Source organism: Manis javanica, chromosome 15 (genome assembly GCF_040802235.1).
Source record: "Manis javanica isolate MJ-LG chromosome 15, MJ_LKY, whole genome shotgun sequence".
NCBI classification, from domain to species: domain Eukaryota; kingdom Metazoa; phylum Chordata; class Mammalia; order Pholidota; family Manidae; genus Manis; species Manis javanica.
Window position 1 is genome coordinate 60,255,766 of NC_133170.1, and position 19,867 is coordinate 60,275,632.

Consider the following 19,867-nt stretch of genomic DNA (forward strand, 5'->3'; position numbering starts at 1 on the left):
GGCTTCTAAACCACCTCGGGGGCTTGTTCAAACCCAGATTTTCAGACTCTGTCCCCAGAGTTTCTGATTCCACAGACTTGAGTAAAGCCCAAGAATTTGCATTGCTGACACATTCCCAGCTAATGCTAATGCGCTGGCGGGAGAACTATGCTTTGAGACACTGACCCAAGAAATGCAAGTGCACATGAAAATCATATATAACTTTAGAAACATTAAATTGTTTTAAATTATGAAATTATAAACATAAACACTGATATTAAATATGGGAAGACATTTGATTAAATATGACAGACTGAACATATACAGTTTCCCCCATCATTTCTGAAATCCTTCTTAAGTGATAGTACAAGGCTTATTTTAAAAATCATAAGCCCATCAGGACAAACATAATGAAGAACACAATAACACATTCTGGAAACTAGAGAGCAGATAAATGAGTGGTAACGGACAGAGCAGAGCCAAGAAAGCTGAAACCAGAGCTGGGGCGGGGAGTCCCCTGAAGCAAGCTAACCCACACTGCAGAGCTGCTCAGGACCTAGAGATGCTAAAGGCCTCTGAGGAAAGCAGGGTTTGGGGAGAGGTGGCAAGTGAGACAGAAAGAACAGATTGTAGGTCCTTACAAGAAGAAGCTGGGCTTTTTAGATCCCAGTCCACGCCCCCTATTCAGTAAGGGATTTCCTCCTCTGCTCTAGAATAAATTGAATGTTCATTCTCCCAAGAACTGAGCGAAAGGAGAGAATTGCATACTGAAACAGGAGAATAAAGGAATGTACATACCAAAAAGCAGACAACCCTCCCACCCCCTACTTCTGCCTCTTAGTACATTTCTAGAAGCCTGGCAGTCAGGTTAATAGCCCAAGAAGTTGCTTTACTTTTAATGTGGACAGCTTGTCAATGGGCATCAGGAATTTGAAGGATGCTTCCAGCACAAGACTAAATTAACCAAATAGAAAGGAAAGAAAAGGAAAAGAGACAATGCAGGGAACAAAAGAAAAGTTAGGGGAAAAAAATGTCAGTATTTTTAGAGTTAAGAGATGACACTATTCTAAATACATAAAACAAGACAGAAGGCTATAAACAAGCATATTCAAAGAGCAAAACAGAATTTATAAAAACAAAAGCTATGACAGTAAAATTAAAACATTAATAGGAGTAGAAGAAATAAAATGGAAGAAATCTCACAGAAAATGGAACAAAAAGAGAAATGGGTAAGATGTGATTAAAAAGTATGAAAATTAGAGAATCAGACCAGTGGATACAATGTCTGACTAATAAGAGATCTAGAAGGAAATCAAGATATAACTAGAAAATTACCAAAGAAATATTTCAAAAAAATTTCTCCAAACTGAAGGATCTAAGTATTTAGTTAAAAACACACTTAAGTGTTCAGGAAAACAAATGAAAAAAGCTCATATCAAGGCAGAACATCACAAAATTTCAGAACATTGTGAACATTATAAAGAAAAGAACTTAATCTTTCTGACTGAGTGAAAATCACAGGTCATATGCAAAGGACTGAGAACCAAAATATCAGATTTCTCAACAGTAACCTTGGAGGTTATAAAACAATGGGACAACACTTTCACAATTTAGGGGGAAAATAATTTTTAATTGTAGAGTTTTCTCCCCAGCTAAACTGTTAATAAACTGTTAATAAAGACAATTATAGATTTAAAAAGTCTCAGAAAATTTACTCCCCCTCAACCCTTCTTCAAGTTACTAAAGGATATGCTCCACCAAAACAAGGAAGAAACCAATAAAGAGGAAGATCTGGACGCTGGTGAGAGACAAATGGAATCCAAATGAACTGGGAGAAGGAAAAATCTCAGGAAAAGAGTTGTGCATAAGGCCAGGAAGACCGAGGCAGGAGGTGGAGGACTTCAGGAGTGATTCCCACCCTATCCCCAGAAAAATGAAAACTGATGGATAACTTAATGTGTTTGAATAAGTTGAACCTCTGGAGAAGAGTTTGGGAACAAAGTAATGATAAGTATATAGAAAACTGAGCAAATGAAGCAATTAAATCCTTATTAACTCCAGAGGAAACAAAAACATTTGTACAAAAAAGAAATGCAATAAAAATACACCACCTGACACAACTGTGAATACTCTATGCTTAGCAGCACTATTTTGTAATCACATATGTAGTCAGATAATGCACACATTATCTGGTTCTCTACCCCAAAGCTATGATATAATGGCAAGATGAATGCAGAGGAAATGAGTATGGATATGTGGACCTAATTCCTTCCTTCATTCATAGAAAGTGAATAGATAACATCTATAATGGAAAAAAATAGTAGTATGACTATAATATTAGAGACAGGGAGGTATAGAAGAAAGATAAAAAGGCTGAGTGTGGCTGCCTTTGGAAATACGGGATTAGGGTGAGGAGAAGAGGAACAAGAAACTGCTGTTTTTGTTAGAATATTTATAGAACTCTGTGAGCTTCTTATCCACAAGCCTGTATATCTTAAATAAAAGTAAAAATCAAATTAAAAAGTGAATAGCAGATGGTAACTACACTAGGCAGTGAGCACTTAGGAATGTTTGTAATTGTCAAATCACTGTTGTACAGCTGAAACCAATATAAATAATATTGTATGCCAACTATATTCCAGTAAAAAAGTAAAAGAAACAAAGTAAAATAAGAAAATTTTAATGGAGAATAGAGTGACTAGCAATAATGTGTTTTCATTTCTGTGAGAGCAGAGGCAGTATTTGAAATCCTTCCCAGGGAAATCTGTAGCTCTCTGGGTAGCTGCTTGCTGTCAGCTTCCATATCTTATTGGTTCCTCCCACTCTTTATATTTTCTAAATTAGAAAATCTTAAGTCAGAATTACAGGTTGTGGGGAAGGCTTACTGGATATTTCTGGCTTCTGAAATCAAACACAGACCCAGATTATGCAGGGGGTTCTCTCCAGGCTGTTTTCAGTGTTTCCCCAGAGTGGCCCACCTGGAAGACGGCCGCTGGTAGAGTCACGTTTTCTCTCTGGTGGCATTTGGCTCAGAAGGTGTTTCTCCACGTTCAGTTGCAGTATTTGGATGTGATTTTTAATATGTAAGACATATCTGGAGTGCTTGTCCTGATGAACGAAGATATTGGGGATTGGAAAAAAGTCAAGCTCTCAGCCATTGAACTTTGGGCACCACTGGTCACCTGTAAGAAATCCTGATGTCTAGTGACCAGGGGCTGGAGGCCGCGGACCCCCACTGTTTCCCGTGAAGAATGTATGAAGTATGTTTTGAAGCAACGTTTTTCATTTGTGTAATGGTTCCTTTCTTGCTAATCATGAGGCTGGAGCTTCTTCAATACCAATTTAGCCTATCTTTTTTCAGTGTGGTCAAATACGCACAACCAAAAATTTACAACTTTAACCATTTTTAGTATACAATTCAGCGGCATTAAGTACAACACAAATTTGTGCCTCCATCACCATCATCCATCTACAGAACTTTTTCATCCTCCTAAACAGAAACTGGATTCAATACACACCACTCCCCACTATTCCCTGGAGACCTCTATTCTACTTTCTATCTTCACAAATTTGCCCATTCTAGGTCCTCAAATAAGTGGAACCATATAGTATTTGTCCTTTTGTGTCTGGTGAGTTTTACTTAGCCTAACATTTAAAAGGTCCATCCATGTTGGAGCAGATGTCAGAATCTCACTCATTTTTGAGGCTGAATAATATTCCATTGTATGTATGGACCGCATTTGGTTTAATCATTCATCTGTTGATGGACAGTTGGATTGCTTATACCTTTGGCTACTGTGAATAGTGCTGCTATGAACAGGGGTTTACAAGCTAACAGGTCTTTGTGAGTCTGTTTCATAGCTTACAAACTAAGCTTTAAGTCAGAAGTCTCTTCTTTTAAAATTAGCTTCATGATAAATAGGACAAAAAGTCATTGTTTTTCACTTCAGGGTGAATATATACTGACAATTGACTTATTAATAGAGTTAATTCAACTCTAAAGTTAAATGTCTGCTCATTTACACACATAACAGTCATTGATTTTAAATGCCAATCACATTATGAGAAATCCAATAGTTCTGATACAAGAATTCTACCAGTTGTTTCCTGCTTTCTTTCCAACAATAATATTTGTCATTGATTTGGAAGCTGGTTTTGTATTTTACCAGCAAGACTGTAAATGTACTTGTTTTTGCTATGAGGACAAATGATGATTTTATACTATTCATCTTTTCAACCTTTAACATCAGATTTTGACAGCTTTATACTAGAAAACCTAATTTTGTTTTTGTACTAGCAACAGTCAATTGGCTTAACACTGAGGTTGATAAGCCTTATTGGAAAATAATATGGAAGTTTTCATAGCTTTATATTATTATTTGATCAAAATGTGAACAGATAATAAACTGGGTACTGGGACAAAAGGGTCATGGATCCAATAAAATTTCAGTTTCATTTTTCATTGTCATGCTCCCTGTTTTCTATTTTTTTTTATCTGCCTTTGAGAGATTATCCCCATCCATTGTCCACTTGTCTCAGGACATACAGATTCAAGCTTTATATTTATGACAGAGCCCACTTATATTTGTGACCTTATTTCACATTCTATGATTTCCTGTTCTCTTTTCATCATTATTGTTTTATTACTGAAAGCCACTTTTGAAATAATGGCTTATTTTTTGAATTGTGATATTATGCCATGCAACAGTTACAATGACAAATTCAAATTTAACAAATGTAAACAATAACTGTCAGAGGACAATAAAGTACATTAATTAAGATAAATTACCATGATTAACTGCAGGTTAATCCATAACAACTGAGTCAGTCCTTGAAGCACATAGACTGCTTTTAAGAACATAAAAAATAAATTCTATAAAAATTATGATAAACCTTACATTTCAAATGTCTAAATTATCTGTGTATAAAATGATTGCATTTGCTTTTCCTTCTGAACCTGTCCAGTGAGCTAGAGACTACTGAGATCCTTAGATCACTTTTGAGAAACATGGTACGGGAGGGAGAGAGCTGAACTGCTCTGCAAAACAGATTGAGAAGAATTGAAGTTCACAGAAGGAAAACACCAAAGCAGACAGATGGCAAAACCACCCAAAGGAATAGTTTGTGAGAAGATCATAGGTCAGTCTCACTTACCAACACAGATCAAATGAAATACTGGCAAATGGAATCCAGCAATGATGAAGCTGGAACCATTAAAAATTGGCCAATTTATTAATGTGACTTACTGTATTAACAGATTAAAGACTACAATAATCTTAATAAATAGAAATATTGATAAAAACCAACACCCCTTGATAATGAACCTCTAAGCAAACCAGAAGTGGAAAGAAATCTCCATAACTTGACAAAGGGTAATGAGAACTCCATAGTCATCATGATAATCATGAAACATTAGAAGCATACTCTTTAACATCAAGAGCAAAAGAAATGTGCTCACTATTGTAGCTTTAATTCAGCATTGTGCTGAGGCCCTGGCCCATTTAATAAGGGAGGAAAAATAAACAAGTAGTATATGAATCATAAAGGGAGAAAAATGTTCATCATTATTTTCAGATGATGTAATTGTTTAAATAGAAGACCCAAGAGAATCCACAGAGAAAGGCTGTGAATTGTTAAGTTCAGCAAGGCTGCTGGATGCAAAACCAATATACAGAAATTAATAACATTAATATGTCTTAGCAATCAAAATGAAAAAAATTCAGAAGGACAATCAAAATGATAATATACCTAGGGATAAGAAAGAAATGTCAGAACTTTACATGAGGTGTTATAAAATGTTATGAAAGAACATAAAAGAAGGCTATAGAAACTGAGAGATATGCCATGCTGATGTGTGGTAAGGCTTGTTGCTATAAATGTGGCTATTCTTCCTATGGTCGTAAATCAATTAAATGCATTTACAAAGTTTCAACAGAGTTGTAAGAGAAAAGCTTGAAAATAGAAAAGCTTGAAAATATGACCCTTAAATTTATGTGGACAAGTAAAAAACTGGGAGGAAGCAATACAATATTCAGAAGACAAATAATGAGAGTTGCTAAGATCAACCTGGCCAAATCTTCTTACAAAGTGTTTAGATCAGTGTGGTGTTGACTCAGAGAGTTAACAAGTAAATTACTGGAAGAAACAGACTTCGATATGCATGGGACTCTGGTGCATGACAGAGGGAATAACTCCAAAAATGATGATCTATTAAAACTGGAATTGGTATAACCTATATAGGAAAATATTAGAGGCCTACCTCATGCCATGCACACCCACAAGTCTAGGAGAATGCAATAGCTAAATGTAGAAAGAGGTAGTATAACTTTCAGAAGAAAATGTGAGAGAATACCTTTGTGGAATATTATATGCAGTAAAAACCAAATGAAATAAGCCTACCTGTATCCATTTAGACAAATCGCAAAAATGCATTGATTTTAAAAAGCATCAGTTAAAGCATGCAGACAATATGGTATCATTCATATAAATCTTGAAAGACACACACTTTCTGTACACAGGGCCAGGCACCCACTGCCCCATTTGCCATAGATTCGTCTTCATTTCACCTGTTCTCTTCAGGCAAGAAAACATTTAACTTTCCACTGTGTCCTTCCCTACGTCCAAATTGAGGCTTTGTGTTTTTGTCAGATGTTTCTCCAGATTCTTGGTTTGGGTAGGGATGGCATCCAAGGGCCATCCCAGGGCCCCTTCAGTGATTCCCTGTGAACTCAGGGAACAGGGCTGGTGGAAAGCTCTGCTCTGGTCACTGCTGACACTTTTTGCACCTCGTGCATTTTTCATCTTCTCCTGGGACCCGATCTGACATATCCTTCCCCACTATAGCCCCAGTGAATCTCCAGTTTCTTTCCAAGAGCAAGAAGAATTTTTAAAATGGAAAAAACGTATATATAAAATCTTCCCACAAGAGACAAATAGGCAGGCAGCTGGGGTCAGGGACCCACCTTTACCAGCAAGTAACAGTGCAAAGCTCACGTTCAGGGAGATACGATGGCAGGGAGGGCAGATGAGGGGTGGGAAGTGCTTGTGTCCAAAACACTGTATCTAGAACATGGCAGTAGGATTGGCTGCTGACTCCTCAATGGTTATGATTTACTTTTACTCAGAAACTCACAGCATGATCTTGGTAGCCTCAGTCTATCCCAAGGACATTTATGCTTTCTTTTGGCCTTCTAGCAACATAGTAAACAACCAATGACTGTTATCAGTTTGCATCTCAAAAATAGAATCAGGAATCTGATAATTTTCATGAGGCCAAGGATGCTGGATACCATCCAATACCTGCCACACACATTTCAGAACCAGGACCAGACAGGTGGGTTTTTATCTTTAATATTTTTTCAAACTGCATTTATAAAGAAAACTTTGTCAACAGTTTAGTTAATAGAAAATTTGAGAAAGAATGGATTTTGTAATTAGTGGGGACAGCAAATGGTACAACTTGGGAAAACAATTTGGCAATATTGCAAAAATTAAAATTGTACGTCACTTGGACCCAGAAATTCTACTTGTAGGAGTTAATTCCTCACATTTACCCACGTTCTGTGTGCAAAGATACATGTACAAGATATTTGCCAAAGAATTGTGGTGGCAAATATGAGGATTATGGTGATTGGGATCAACATAAATGTCTATCAATAGGAAATAGTTAAAATAAATTTTGCTTCATCCATGTAAGTAAGACTGATTCAGTCAATTTCTACAAAACATCTGCTGCTGGGATTTTTAAATTGGGATTTCTATAGATTAATTCAGGCAGCACTGAAATTTTAACAATAGTGAGTCTCCTAATCCATTAGCGTAAAATATCCTTAAATTTACTTAGATGCTTTAAAATTTCTTTCAATAACATTTTATCTCCACTCCTAGGAATTTACCCAAAGAATACAAGTTCTCAGAATCAAAGGGACATATGTACCCCTATGTTTATTGCAGCACTATTTACAATAGCCAAGATATGGAAGCAACCTAAGTGTCCATCAGTAGATGAATGGATAAAGAAGATGTGCTACATATATACAATGGAATATTATTCAGCCATAAGAAAGAAACAAATCCTACCATTTGCAACAACATGGATGCAGTTGGAGGATATTATGCTCAGTGAAATAAGCCAGGTGGAGAAAGACAAGTGCCAAATGATTTCCCTCATTTGTGGAGTAAAACAACAAAGCAAAACTGAAGGAACAAAACAGCAGCAGACTCACAGACTCCAAGAAAGGACTGGTGGTTATCAAAGGGGAGGGGTGTGGGAGGGTGGGTGGGGAGGGAGGGAGAAGGGGATTGAAAGGTATTATGTTTAGTATACATGGTGTGGTGGGTCATGGGGAAGAGTGTGTAGCACAGAGAAGGCAAATAGTGAATCTGTGTCATCTTACTACACTGATGGACAGTGACTGCAATGGGATATGGGTGGGGACTTGATAATATGGATGAATGTAGTAGCCACATTGTTTTTCATGTGAAACATTCATAAAAGTATATATCAATAATACCTTAATAAAATAAACACATTTACCAAGTCACAAGAATAACCAAACAGTATAATACCTAGTTTATTAAATGTGTATAGCAAATCTAAATCACCAAAGTGACATCTTTTGCACCTTCCTGTGGCATTCCACAGAAAGTGTATAAAAATATAATTGAATCACTATAACATCTTTCTATTTTGATACATTATAATTACACTAGAGGGGGTAAGGATTTAATAATATGGGTAAACTGTTGAACCACAGTGTAGTTCACTTGAAACCAATATGAGACTGTATATTAATGATACTTCCATTAAAATATATAAAAATATTCCCACAAAATTCCAGACATAGATGACCTCACTGGTGAATTCTACCAAACACTTAAGAAGTTAACACCAATCCTTCACACACGTGAAGGGCTGAATATTTCCCATGTCATTCTGTCAGCCAGTGTTACCCTGATACCAAACAAAAAAGCATGTCAAAACAAAAGAAAACCACAGACCAACATCCCTTAGAAATACGGAGTAAAAAATTCTTAATAAAACACTAGCAAACCAAATTCAACAACTGTGAAATGGTGACTGATGCAGAAATGGGGGAAAGGTTGTTGAATGGGAGAGTTCAGGGAAGACCAGTTTATAAGTTTCCTACAGCTGGCATAACAGATTACCACATACTTTCTGGCTTAAAACAGAAATTTATTCTCTTCCAGTTCTGGATACCACAGGTTTGAAATCAAGATGTTAGAAGGGCCACACCCCCACAGAGGCTGTAGAGAAGAATCCGTTTGTATTAGTCAGGGTTCTCTAGAGAAACAAAACCAATAGGATGGAGAGGGAGATATATTTATATGTAATTTATTTATTTATAATGATTTATTATAAGGAATTCCTCATGCAGTATTGGAAGCTATTAAGTCAAGATCTGCAAGATGGGTCAGCAAGCTAGAGACCCAGGGGAGCCAGCGGTGTAGTCACAGTTTCAGTGTGAAGGTCTGAGAACCGGGAGACTGATAATGTAGTACAGTCCAGGTCTGAAGGCTGGGAAGGCTTAAAACCCAGGAAGAACAAATGTTTGAAAAAATAATAATAATAATAGTGTTTTCTCATTTTTCAGTATAAAGGTCTTGTGCATATATTTTACAATAGCTTTTAGATTTGTTAGTTCCACTGTTTTTCTATTTTTTAAATTCCTTGTGTTTTTATTTTAAGTTAATTCTTCTTTCCTGCTTTCCTTTATTGTTCTTTTTTTAGTTGCATGTTAGGTACTTAAATAATTCTTTTCACTTTTTTACTGAAATAAATAAATACTCTGTACCCCAATGCTGTGGATTATCCTCTGAGCATGTCTTCAACTACATCCTATAGGATCTGATTAAAGAGTTTTAATTTTTTCTTCCCTAGAAATCAGACATTTTTAGCTGGTAGTTTGTTTCATCTAAGAGCTCTTTTAAGAGAGGTTTTTAAAATGACCAAATACAAAGGCTTCTCTTTTTTCCCCCTGGTTTTGTTATTGTTTTATTGTAATGTGTGCAAATAATGTTTTTTCTTTTATTAGTCCTATTTTTTGGAGCTTATTGAAGCTTTCTTGTGGTAGTATCTGGTTAGTTTGCATGGTTATTTGAAAAGGCAGTATATTCTCTATTTTTCAGGGAATATAGTTTGATAGATTCAGATCTGTCTTATTAATTACATTACTCAGGTCATCTATATTTTTACATACTTTTGTGTGTGTGTGATTCTGACGTTAGAAGTTTTAATTTTAGTTCTGGTGGTTGCCTTTACATGCATAAATTAATTATAGTTAAAACTATAATGCATTGCCGTTAGTCTGCTCTCTCTTTAAACAATATTTCTTATTTCCAATTGGTAATTCTCTTTCCTTCCCCTCTCACTCTGTCATTTGATTGTATTTAATAGTATCTCTTTTGGGCTTACCTTTGTAAAGTATAATTATTTTCCATTCCTTCATCAATTTAAAGAATACTTTTTAACTTCTTGCTATTACAGCAGCAGCAATAAGGGAACATACTCTGCCCTCCACCTTCTTTCCTCTTTGCATTATGTCGGCGTTTTCAGGGCCTCTGGGCTTTCAGAGGTTAAATGTCTTCGTCCTCACTCTTGCCCCCTCTGTGGGCACTGTGGGTTAAGTAGACCCGAGCCGCTGAGTTATTTGCCAGCCCTCCCCCGCCTTCAATCTCTGAGATGATTTTGACACCTCTCATCCTCCGCCTTCCTTTCTCCTTCTCTTTGTTCTTGTATGTTTACACTGCTTTTATCCCCACGCTGTCATTTTATCGGCATTTTGTGAGGTTTGGGGTAAAATGCATGCCTGCCATCTCCCGTATTTAACCAGAATCCCCAAATAACTTACTTTTGAGAGAAAATGCTTTGCATTGAAAGTTTAAAGTAAGGACAGATTTTACGTGCTGTATGATCTCGGTATATACAGAGAGAGACAGAGACAGAGAGACAGAGAAAGAGAAGCACATTAAATACTAAATATACCAAAACATTGATTTCTTTGCCTAGTTACTAACATATGATTCATATTTTTTTAGTATTCTGCATTTTATACAATGGTCATTTAAAAAAATTGTCTTGTTTTTAAGCTTTTTATTATGATACGTAACATGAATAATAAAAACCCACATGAGGCATAAATTAGGTGTAAAATGAAGGCCTGTGTAGTGGTCAGCTTGGGCTGTTATAACAAATACCGCAGGTTGAGTGGTTGAGCAACAAAATTTGCTTCTCACTGTCCTAGAAGCTGGGAATTGGAGATGCAGGGCTCCCTTCCCAGCTTGCTACCCACACTGTCTGCTGTGCCCACATGGTGCGGGAGCCCTGCTGTCCATTCACCAGCTCTGTGGGGATGTGGCCTTGTGGTCCCACTTACCCCACATCACCTCCCTGAGGGCTGCTTCTCCAGTAAGCACATGGGGGTGCAGGGCTTCACCGTAGGAATTTGGGCAGCACAATCCAGTCCCTAGCAGCTGTGTGACATCTACCCACGTCACAAAATGGAACACTACGAGGACCCCACACATCCCTTCCCAGTTACAGCCGCCCTCCTCTGCCCAAGGGGTTTTATTTCTATCTTTACCATCTAACTGTTCACCTGGAAACAAGAGTTTGGTTTTGCTTGTTTTTGAGTTTTGTGTGAATGACAAAATGGAATCGTACTTGGGTCATCTTTCGGGTCTGTTTTTTGTTGTTCATGCTCAATACAATATTATTGAGACTTGTCCTTGTTGGGTGGAGCCATACTTTATTCATTTTCATTGCTGTAATTATCTTATTTAAGACTATAACAGAGATATTTAATGTATTAAACAATTCAAGGACATTCGGGTTATTTCCAAGTTCTGGCTTTTATGGGCCCTGTTCATAAACTTCCTTGCTGCTGTACCCTGCTGCCCATAAGGGCCATTTCCCTTGAGCGCGTGCACCTGCAAGTACAAGTGCGGTCATGCGCATGGGTCTTCTCCTTTACTTGGTAATTAGTACCCGCTGCTTCCCAAAGAGGTCGCACACATTTACACTCCCCCAGGCATTGTATGAGCTCCTGTTACTCCTTATTTTTCTTAATATTTGGTATTATCACACTTTAAAATTTCCCTCATCGGATGGCTATATGATAATCTCTCAGTGTGATTTTAATTCACATTTCCTTGATTAAGAAAAAGGTTAAGACAAACAGACACAGACTCAGGGACACAGAGAAGAGTCCAGTGTTTGCCATGGGGGAAGGGATGGGAGGATGGGTGAACTAGCTGAAGGAGAAGAGAACTAGTGAGGTTGGATGTCTTGATCTGGGTGATGGTTACACGGGTGCATGCACATGTTGAAATTCATTGAGCTGCCAGAGAAATAAGTCACGCAGAGACAGACAAATACCAAATGATTTCACTTATTTGTGGAGTATAAAAAAAAAAGGTAAATAGAAGGAACAAAAAAAGCAGTAGACTCATAACACTGAGAGGGGACTAGTGGTTACCAAAGGGGAAGGGTTGGGGAGGGTGGGTGGGGAGGGATAAAGGGATTAAAATGCACTATAATTCACAGTCACAGCATAGGTAGGTCACTGGGATGGTAGTACAGCACAGAGAATACAATTAGTCACTCTAACATCTTACCACGTTGACAGACAGTGACTGCAATGGAGGGGGTGAGGGCTTGAGAATATGGGTGAATGTTGAATCAGTGTTTTGTGTATGCGAAGCCATCATAAGATTGTATATAAAAAATCCTTTAATAAAATTAATTTTTTAAAAAAGAAATTCACTGAGCTATAAACAGATTTGTGCATTTTATTGTATGTGTCTCATGAAAAAAAAGGTTAAGAATATTTGCATGTGTTTATTGACCATTTGGATTTCTACTTTTGTGAAACATATATGTAAATTTTTTGCTTATTTTAACATTGGTTGTTCTGACATATTTCCAATGGATTTGCAGGGGCTCATTATTCTGGAATATTCACTTTTTAGGTATATGGTCGCAAATATCTTCTATTCAGTGGGCTTGCTTTTTCACCCTCATTATTTTCTGATGAGCAGAAATTTGTAATTTTAGTATACTAAAATGTGTCTTTTTTCCCCTCCATGGTCCATACTGCTTGTGTGATGTAATAAATCTTTCCCACATCTGAGGTCATAGTGATAAGCTCCTTTGCTTTGTTTTGTTTTTCCTTCTAAAAGCTCTGCCTTTGTCTTTCACAAAGAAATTTGGACTTTACTTCACCTCGAACTGATTATCGTTGTGAAGTTGAATGGCCGGTGCAATGGTTCTGTTAGGGTTCCTCGTCCTTCAGCACCACTGAGACTGCCCTCTCCCCACAGCTCCCCAGTACCACCTTTGTCAGGCTCACTGTCCGACGTGCACTGGCCTATCGAGGGGCCAGCTGGTCGACCGACCTTGGCCAGAGCAGTGCTGTCCCACTGCTCAGGGCTCACAGTCAGTCCTGACAACCAGCAGGGCAGTTCCTCAGCTCCCACCTTGTTTTCCATCCGCAGAAGTCTCTTGGCTATAATTTACTCTCTGCATTTTCACATCAATCTTATAGCCAGTTAATCAAGTTATACCAAAAAAAAAAAAAAAAGCCTCATTGTGATCTCGAGTCCAGGAATATGATATATCTCTCCATTTCTTGGGTTTTTCTCTCATATTACTCAATATGCTCTCTACTTTACTCTGTAGAACTCTTACTCATGTTCTGGTGATCTTGTTTCAAGATACTCGTTATTTTTAAATGTCAGTGTAAATGTTATTTTTAAAAGCTATTTTATTTTCTGGTTGTTGTCAGTGTATAGATATACAATTGACTCATGCAGATTAATTTGTACCCACAATCTTGCTATACTCTCTTATTAATTCTAATCATTTAACTCTAGATTATATTGTCTATCTTGTGCTCACAATCATATTATCTGTAAATCACAGCATCGTTGGTCCTTCTTTTATTTTTGTTTTATGTCTTCTCCTTGCCCTGCTACACTAGCGAGCATCTCCTTTACAAAGTTCAATACAACTGATGAAACAGACATCTTTGCTTTTTTCCTTCCTCCGATCTCAAAGACAAAGCTTGCCATGCTTCACAATTAAGTATGATGTTTGCTACTTTCGTTAAAGTGGTTACCTTTTATCAGAGTACAGCAATTCCCTTCTCTTCCTATTTTTCCAAGAGTTTTTAATCATATATCAAATGATTTTTCAGCATCAATTAAGTCAACCACATGATTTTTCTCCTTTATTAATAGAAATAGAACATATTTCTTACTGTTGCATGTATTAATGTTATAGTCAGCAAAAAATAAAAATAAAAAAGTTGGAAAAGGAGAAAGCACTACAGAGCTCCTGTCATACCAAAGGTACGTCAGGCTTCAGCTGGGCTGGGGCACGTCTCCCAGATGTGTAGGTGCAGGCTGTGTTTGGAAAGGCCTCACATTCTGAAACTACAGAGCTTCCACCTTCTAACCCAGAGAGGTGGAATGATCTCAGGTCACTTGAGGTATGGGAGCCATGATCACTTAAGCAGCTTCATTCATGGGTGATTCTGTGGTTATATTCCAGAACCATTTGTTCTTAGTGCTGTCTCAATTTTGCCCATGCCTCCCTTTCAGAGACACCAAGGCTAAACTTCGTTCATGCTGCACACAGCAGGTAAATGTGTGTCTGGGGTGCTAGCTGCCCAGGCCACCCAGATCAATGAAATCAGGGCCTCTGGAACTAAGACTCAGGCGCCAATATTTTTAAATCTCCCTAGGGATGCCCATGCACAGCCAAGGTTGAGAACCACTCATCTATCACTCTTTGGAGCTGCATACCATAAACATATTTATGAAACAAAGTCCACGGAGAAGTCTCTAACCATTCCGAAGTCAGACAGTGGGATTCTGCATTCCCCAAACAAGACCTGGCAGGAAAACTAACAGGGAAGACTGCCAAGTGAAGGAAGAGGGACAAACGGGAAGGCATGAGAGCGAAGCAGGCCTACTCACTCGATTCTGTCCGGAAGTTCCGTCTGTGTCATGCAGGCACAGTTGGCCAGAATAGTGACGGTGATGAATAAACTGAACCACCTGAGAGGCCTGTGTTAAGGAAAAGGTGGGAGTCGCCCTGCTCCCGATGCTGTCTGTGATCACCTTGATGCCAAATGACTGAATTCTGAACTCTTCAGGGTCTTGTACATAGTAACGCTAATTTCCTGACATGCCCTGGCTGAGAGTTTTATCCACATCATTTCTCATGTGACTAAGCTACAGGTGGGCTTTATCATCTACATTTTGTATCTAAGAAGACAGACTGGCAGAGCTTAAATGATGTGTCCAAGGTCACACAGCTAGCCAATCATGGTGCCAAGGGGTGGACTCAGAGAGCCTATGACAGAATCCCGGGCAAGGTGGAAGGACACAGAATCCCTTTTCCAAAAAGTCCTTGGGCCCTCAAGTTTTCATCTCACTACATTTAGGGCCTGACCACTCATCCAGAAAATGTCTCCTTTTTCCTAAGACAAAGAGAATTCTCCTAGGAACTTAGAGTAAGGAGAGGCTCCATGCCTACCCGGGAGGTGGTTCAGCAGGGTGTTTTCCCAACTTGCCTGCCCCTGGGTCCCTCCTGCTGGGACAGTGGGGGAAAAGCTCTGGGATGGGAAATGCTGGCTCAGCAGAAATTCCAAGCGGGGTCAGGCTGTTGTGGAGAACCCTGGATAGCCAGGGAGGAGAAATCTTAGAGGAGGGGCTGCACAAAGGTGGGTGGGGAAGGAGACCCCGCCTGAAAAGGAGGGTGAATGGAGGGAGTAAATAATGGGAATATTGGGAGAAGAATAGAGAGATTTCTGCCACTAGACAGTTTTCTCAGGACTTAGTCGGGTTCTCAGCAATCACTTCCTCAGGAGAGACAAAACCTGAAGATGGGCTTGACCCACAGACACTGAACCACCCGTATTCCATAATTTCAATGTGAGCAGAAGCATTTCAATCTATTTTAGTTTTCTGTTTTCTGTGAATGCCTCTAATGTGCCCTGCTTTACAGTTACTTAGGAACACATCCATGTGGAAAAGGGAAATTCTACTAATTAAACTACATCTTCCTGTTGACTTGCAAGTTAAGAAATGTGTTCACATGGGGGAAAAATGTTAACCCAAGGATTAAATTAAAGCCATATCTCTGACTACACAAACCTTTAAAAGCAATATGATATGTATGACATCACTTGTGAAAACAGAGTAAATTTGATTTAAATTATAATTTTGGTGAAATATCAGTAATAGGACACTGAGAATTCCATACATTGAAGAGTATCTTTTGGGGCTGCAGTTACCAAGTTCATGAGATTTAAATATATAAATGCAGACTTTTGTGGGAAAGAGACCCTCCACAGCTCCACAGCTTTTGTGTCCAGCTATGACTGCACTCAGCAATTATTTACTTATCAGATTTCATGATGAAAAGGACATTCATTGGTCACTTGGTTTTTCAGAGGGATTTTATTTCTAATTAGTTGTTTCTTACTTTTCTGGATATAATTCAGCCAGGATGCATGGAGAGGAGTTCATATATTTACTATTTTTCTCTATTTGTAATTCTGATGTAAGTGTATATATATGTATTTTAAAACACCCAAGTACAGATGACATACTGAGAGAATAAATCACCCTAATTCACTCCCATTAACAGCCTGCTTCTAATTTGTTCTAGGCAGAAGGCAGGCTGGACCTCTTAACTAGCTGTGTGTGTGACCTTGAACGATTTACTTAATGCCTCTGTGTGTCAGTTTCATCATCTGTAAAATGGGAGTGCTGATCCGTTCTTCAAGGGTTTCTGTACCTATACAGTGTTGACCCTTAGGAGGTGGTTAGTAAATGGGAGCCTACTACTATCATCAAACACCCTTCTAAAGAATCAGGGAATCCAAGATTGAATCAGGGAAATATAATTTCCACTGATTGGCCATAAAGATAAAACACGTGAAGGGAAAATGCAATTCAACTGCATCGAGCACCGTGGTCCCACGTGCAGCAGACCATGTGCCAGGTCACCAGCTCTGAGTGCTGCCAGCCTGGAGTGGCGAAGAGGTCCTTTTATGGAGCCTCTTAAGGCGAGGCTGGCTGCCATCTGTCAGGCAGCTGAGGCAAGGCTGTTCTTGCAAATCAAACCCGGGGAAGCCAGGGCTGAATTTGTCACTAGGAATTTCCAACTTGGACAGTCACAGGGGAAGATCCTTGGAAACCAAGCCAAAGTCTCTTTTTGCCCTAGTTGGCTTGCCTTGGAAAAACAGAATCTGATGCTACTTAAGCAAATGTAATACAGACTTTTGACCAATGTGTTTCTAGTCATTACTACAGTCCTCAATGTCTGTTGACGTTTCTAACCTGCTGGTAGTTTTGAGTGACTTGTGTTGGCAGTGCCCTGGGACCAACATGGTCCTATGGAGACAACCTCTACTCTGCCCATAAGGTCCGGTCTTCTTGCCCCTGGGAGGTGCTGCTCTTGCGCCCCTAAGCAGCCTCTCCAGCACAGCAGGGACACAGAGTAACACACCATGCCTGTCCCATCTGCCCAAAAAGCCAGCGGTCCCCTTGCTGGAGATGAGCTTGTGGGAAGAGCAGCCCACCAATGAGAAGGATGTGCCAGGGCGCCTGAACCAAGCTCCCCTCACAAAGAAGACATTGTAAAGTTGAGCACCCACAGGTGTGTCCCAACTAGTCTAGGTGAGCCCTTCCACCCCCAGGCCATAAGCATCTCCTCTGTCCTGGGACTGCTTTTACATGTTTGGACACATTAAAGGCACAAACTTTTTTTTCAACTTAATGATCTCATTTTTTCAGGGTTCCACTGCAGGAGGACTATATTGCTAACTCTGAAGAAGGTATGGACACAGCAGGCAGGGCCTGATTCTAACATGTAGAAGAAGCAACCGTATGAAGGATATGAGTGGACAGACACTTTGATGGCTGTTCTTCTGATCAGGTTGAAAGGGCTGAATAAACACAGGGCCCGAGTGGCACTGAACCGGGAAATGGTCCTCCGTTTGTTCAGGACCATAAATGTCTAAAATAAAACAAAACAGAAGGCAGGCCTCCAGTGAGAAACATGTCACTTCACACAACCATGTTTTTGAGCATGAATGGTATCAGGGCGAGAAGGCCTCTGGGAACACATGTCAGTGAGAGTCAAACGGAGGGACAGAGAGTCAGGGATGTCATGGTAAAGGCCAGGCCCACACCCTCCTAGCGAGGCCACCGGCTTGTGGCTGATCGTGTGCCCCACTGAGAGTGCCTGACGAGCAGGCAGCTGACCCAGGGCTGTTACGGGCTGCTACGGCGCACTGTGCCCTGGCAGCAGGAGGATGGGGTGCTGGTTGCATTTAACTTCTCTCTTGACTAGTGGGCCAGCCCTGGTCCTGGGATGTTCCTTCTGTTCTCCACCTCTGAGGTCTCCCCTTTTAGGCCCTCTACAGGTTCCCAGCTCTGAATGTTCAGATGGATGAGGGCGCTTAGCAGGTGAGAGGAGAGACTAAAACATTCCAGGGCCTTTTCGTTTTCTCTACAAACTATCTTAGAGATGGCTGATCCAGTCCTGTGCCTCCCAGGTCCCCAAAAACGGACACGCCATTTCCTCGGCTGTGTAGAACATCCAAGATACAACATAACCAGGGTGACTGTCATGAAACAGCTCTTGTTTAAACCAGTAGTCCTCAGCCTTTTCAATTTCAGGACACTTTTATATTCTCAAAAAGTACAGAGGACCCTAGAGAGTTTTTGTTAATGTTTACAATTTTTGTTTATACCATATGTGTGTGTATTTATACATGTGTATATATGCACATGTGTGTATATGTGTGTGCATGTACACATATGTGTGTGTGTACGTGTAATACTAGAAAGTAAAAGTGTAGGGTATTTTAAAATATAGGTGTGAGTAAGCATACATCCATGGCTGTTAGGCTAATGATGGCATCTGCCACCAATTGCCTCTACGTCCACTACTGTGTATTCACAAGAGTGTGAAAAAGACAAATGACACCTAAGTATTATTATAAAATAGTATACCTCCTGAACCCACTGAAAGGGTTTTGGGAGTCTGGGGCATTCTGAGATCACACCTTGTGTTTAAACTACTGGTTTAAACCAACCTGGTTTCTGCCGTTTCCTTGTTTCCCCCTTACCCCAGCCTCTAGATCTCTGCTCCCCTCTTGCCAGGAAAGCCACCCCCTCTGGAGACCCTAAGCCAGAACTCATCCAAGGGAATAGCCAGCTTCCTTTGAAAACTCAACAGCAGTATCACTGCTTTTGAGGATTTGGGTTTAATTAACCTCTACCGTAAATACCAGAAAGATCCAAAGAGAGCATCAGAGAGGTGGTCAGAGGCTTCCTCTCCCAACCAGCAGCCCTTACCCGGTGCGTGCTGTAGAAGGGGTCCAGATCCTCCAGGGGCTCCCCGACCAGCTCTGCAGGGAGTTCACCATAGAACTTGGGCAGCTGGTTGCAAGCTTTCAAATCTAACTGGGGCCGTGGCTTCTCTTTGTGGTCCTTCTGCTCCTTGTGCTTATCTTTGGCTTTCTTGGCTGCCCGCCTGGCAGCAATTCGCTTTTCAATCTCCACCAGGGACTCTGGAGTGAATCGACGGAAGTTGGTTTCCAGGGACCCAAAGGGAAATTCCATCTTCTCATTCTTCGGGAAGAATGTATACTCTTATGAGAGTGGACATACCATGGAGAGGTAACAGCCTGCCCACCAGCCCTCTCCCTCCCAGCCCTCCCAGCTTGCTTGCTAGAACAGCCCCCCACAACCTCTCCAGTTCCTTCCTTAACTCACACTGAGCTCCTCGCAGGACCCACTGCCCCTACAGTGCTTCAGGGGAGGCCGTTTATTATATCCAGCACCT

The 19,867-nt window shown here is 39.9% G+C and overlaps 1 protein-coding gene across 3 annotated transcripts in view; it reads right to left on the reverse strand.

The window, feature by feature from the left end:
* SCN10A (sodium voltage-gated channel alpha subunit 10) overlaps positions 1-19,644 on the reverse strand; it is an 80,488-nt gene extending 60,844 nt beyond the window's left edge. For all 3 annotated transcript variants that reach the window (XM_037014326.2, XM_037014325.2, XM_037014327.2), the window contains exons 1-3: positions 19,378-19,644; positions 17,913-18,031; positions 14,980-15,060 (exon numbers count right to left, since the gene is read on the reverse strand). In XM_037014326.2, the coding sequence (XP_036870221.2) occupies positions 14,980-15,060; positions 17,913-18,031; positions 19,378-19,644 (467 nt within the window). The remainder of the gene's footprint in view (positions 1-14,979; positions 15,061-17,912; positions 18,032-19,377) is intronic.
* Between the last annotated feature and the right edge of the window lie 223 nt (positions 19,645-19,867).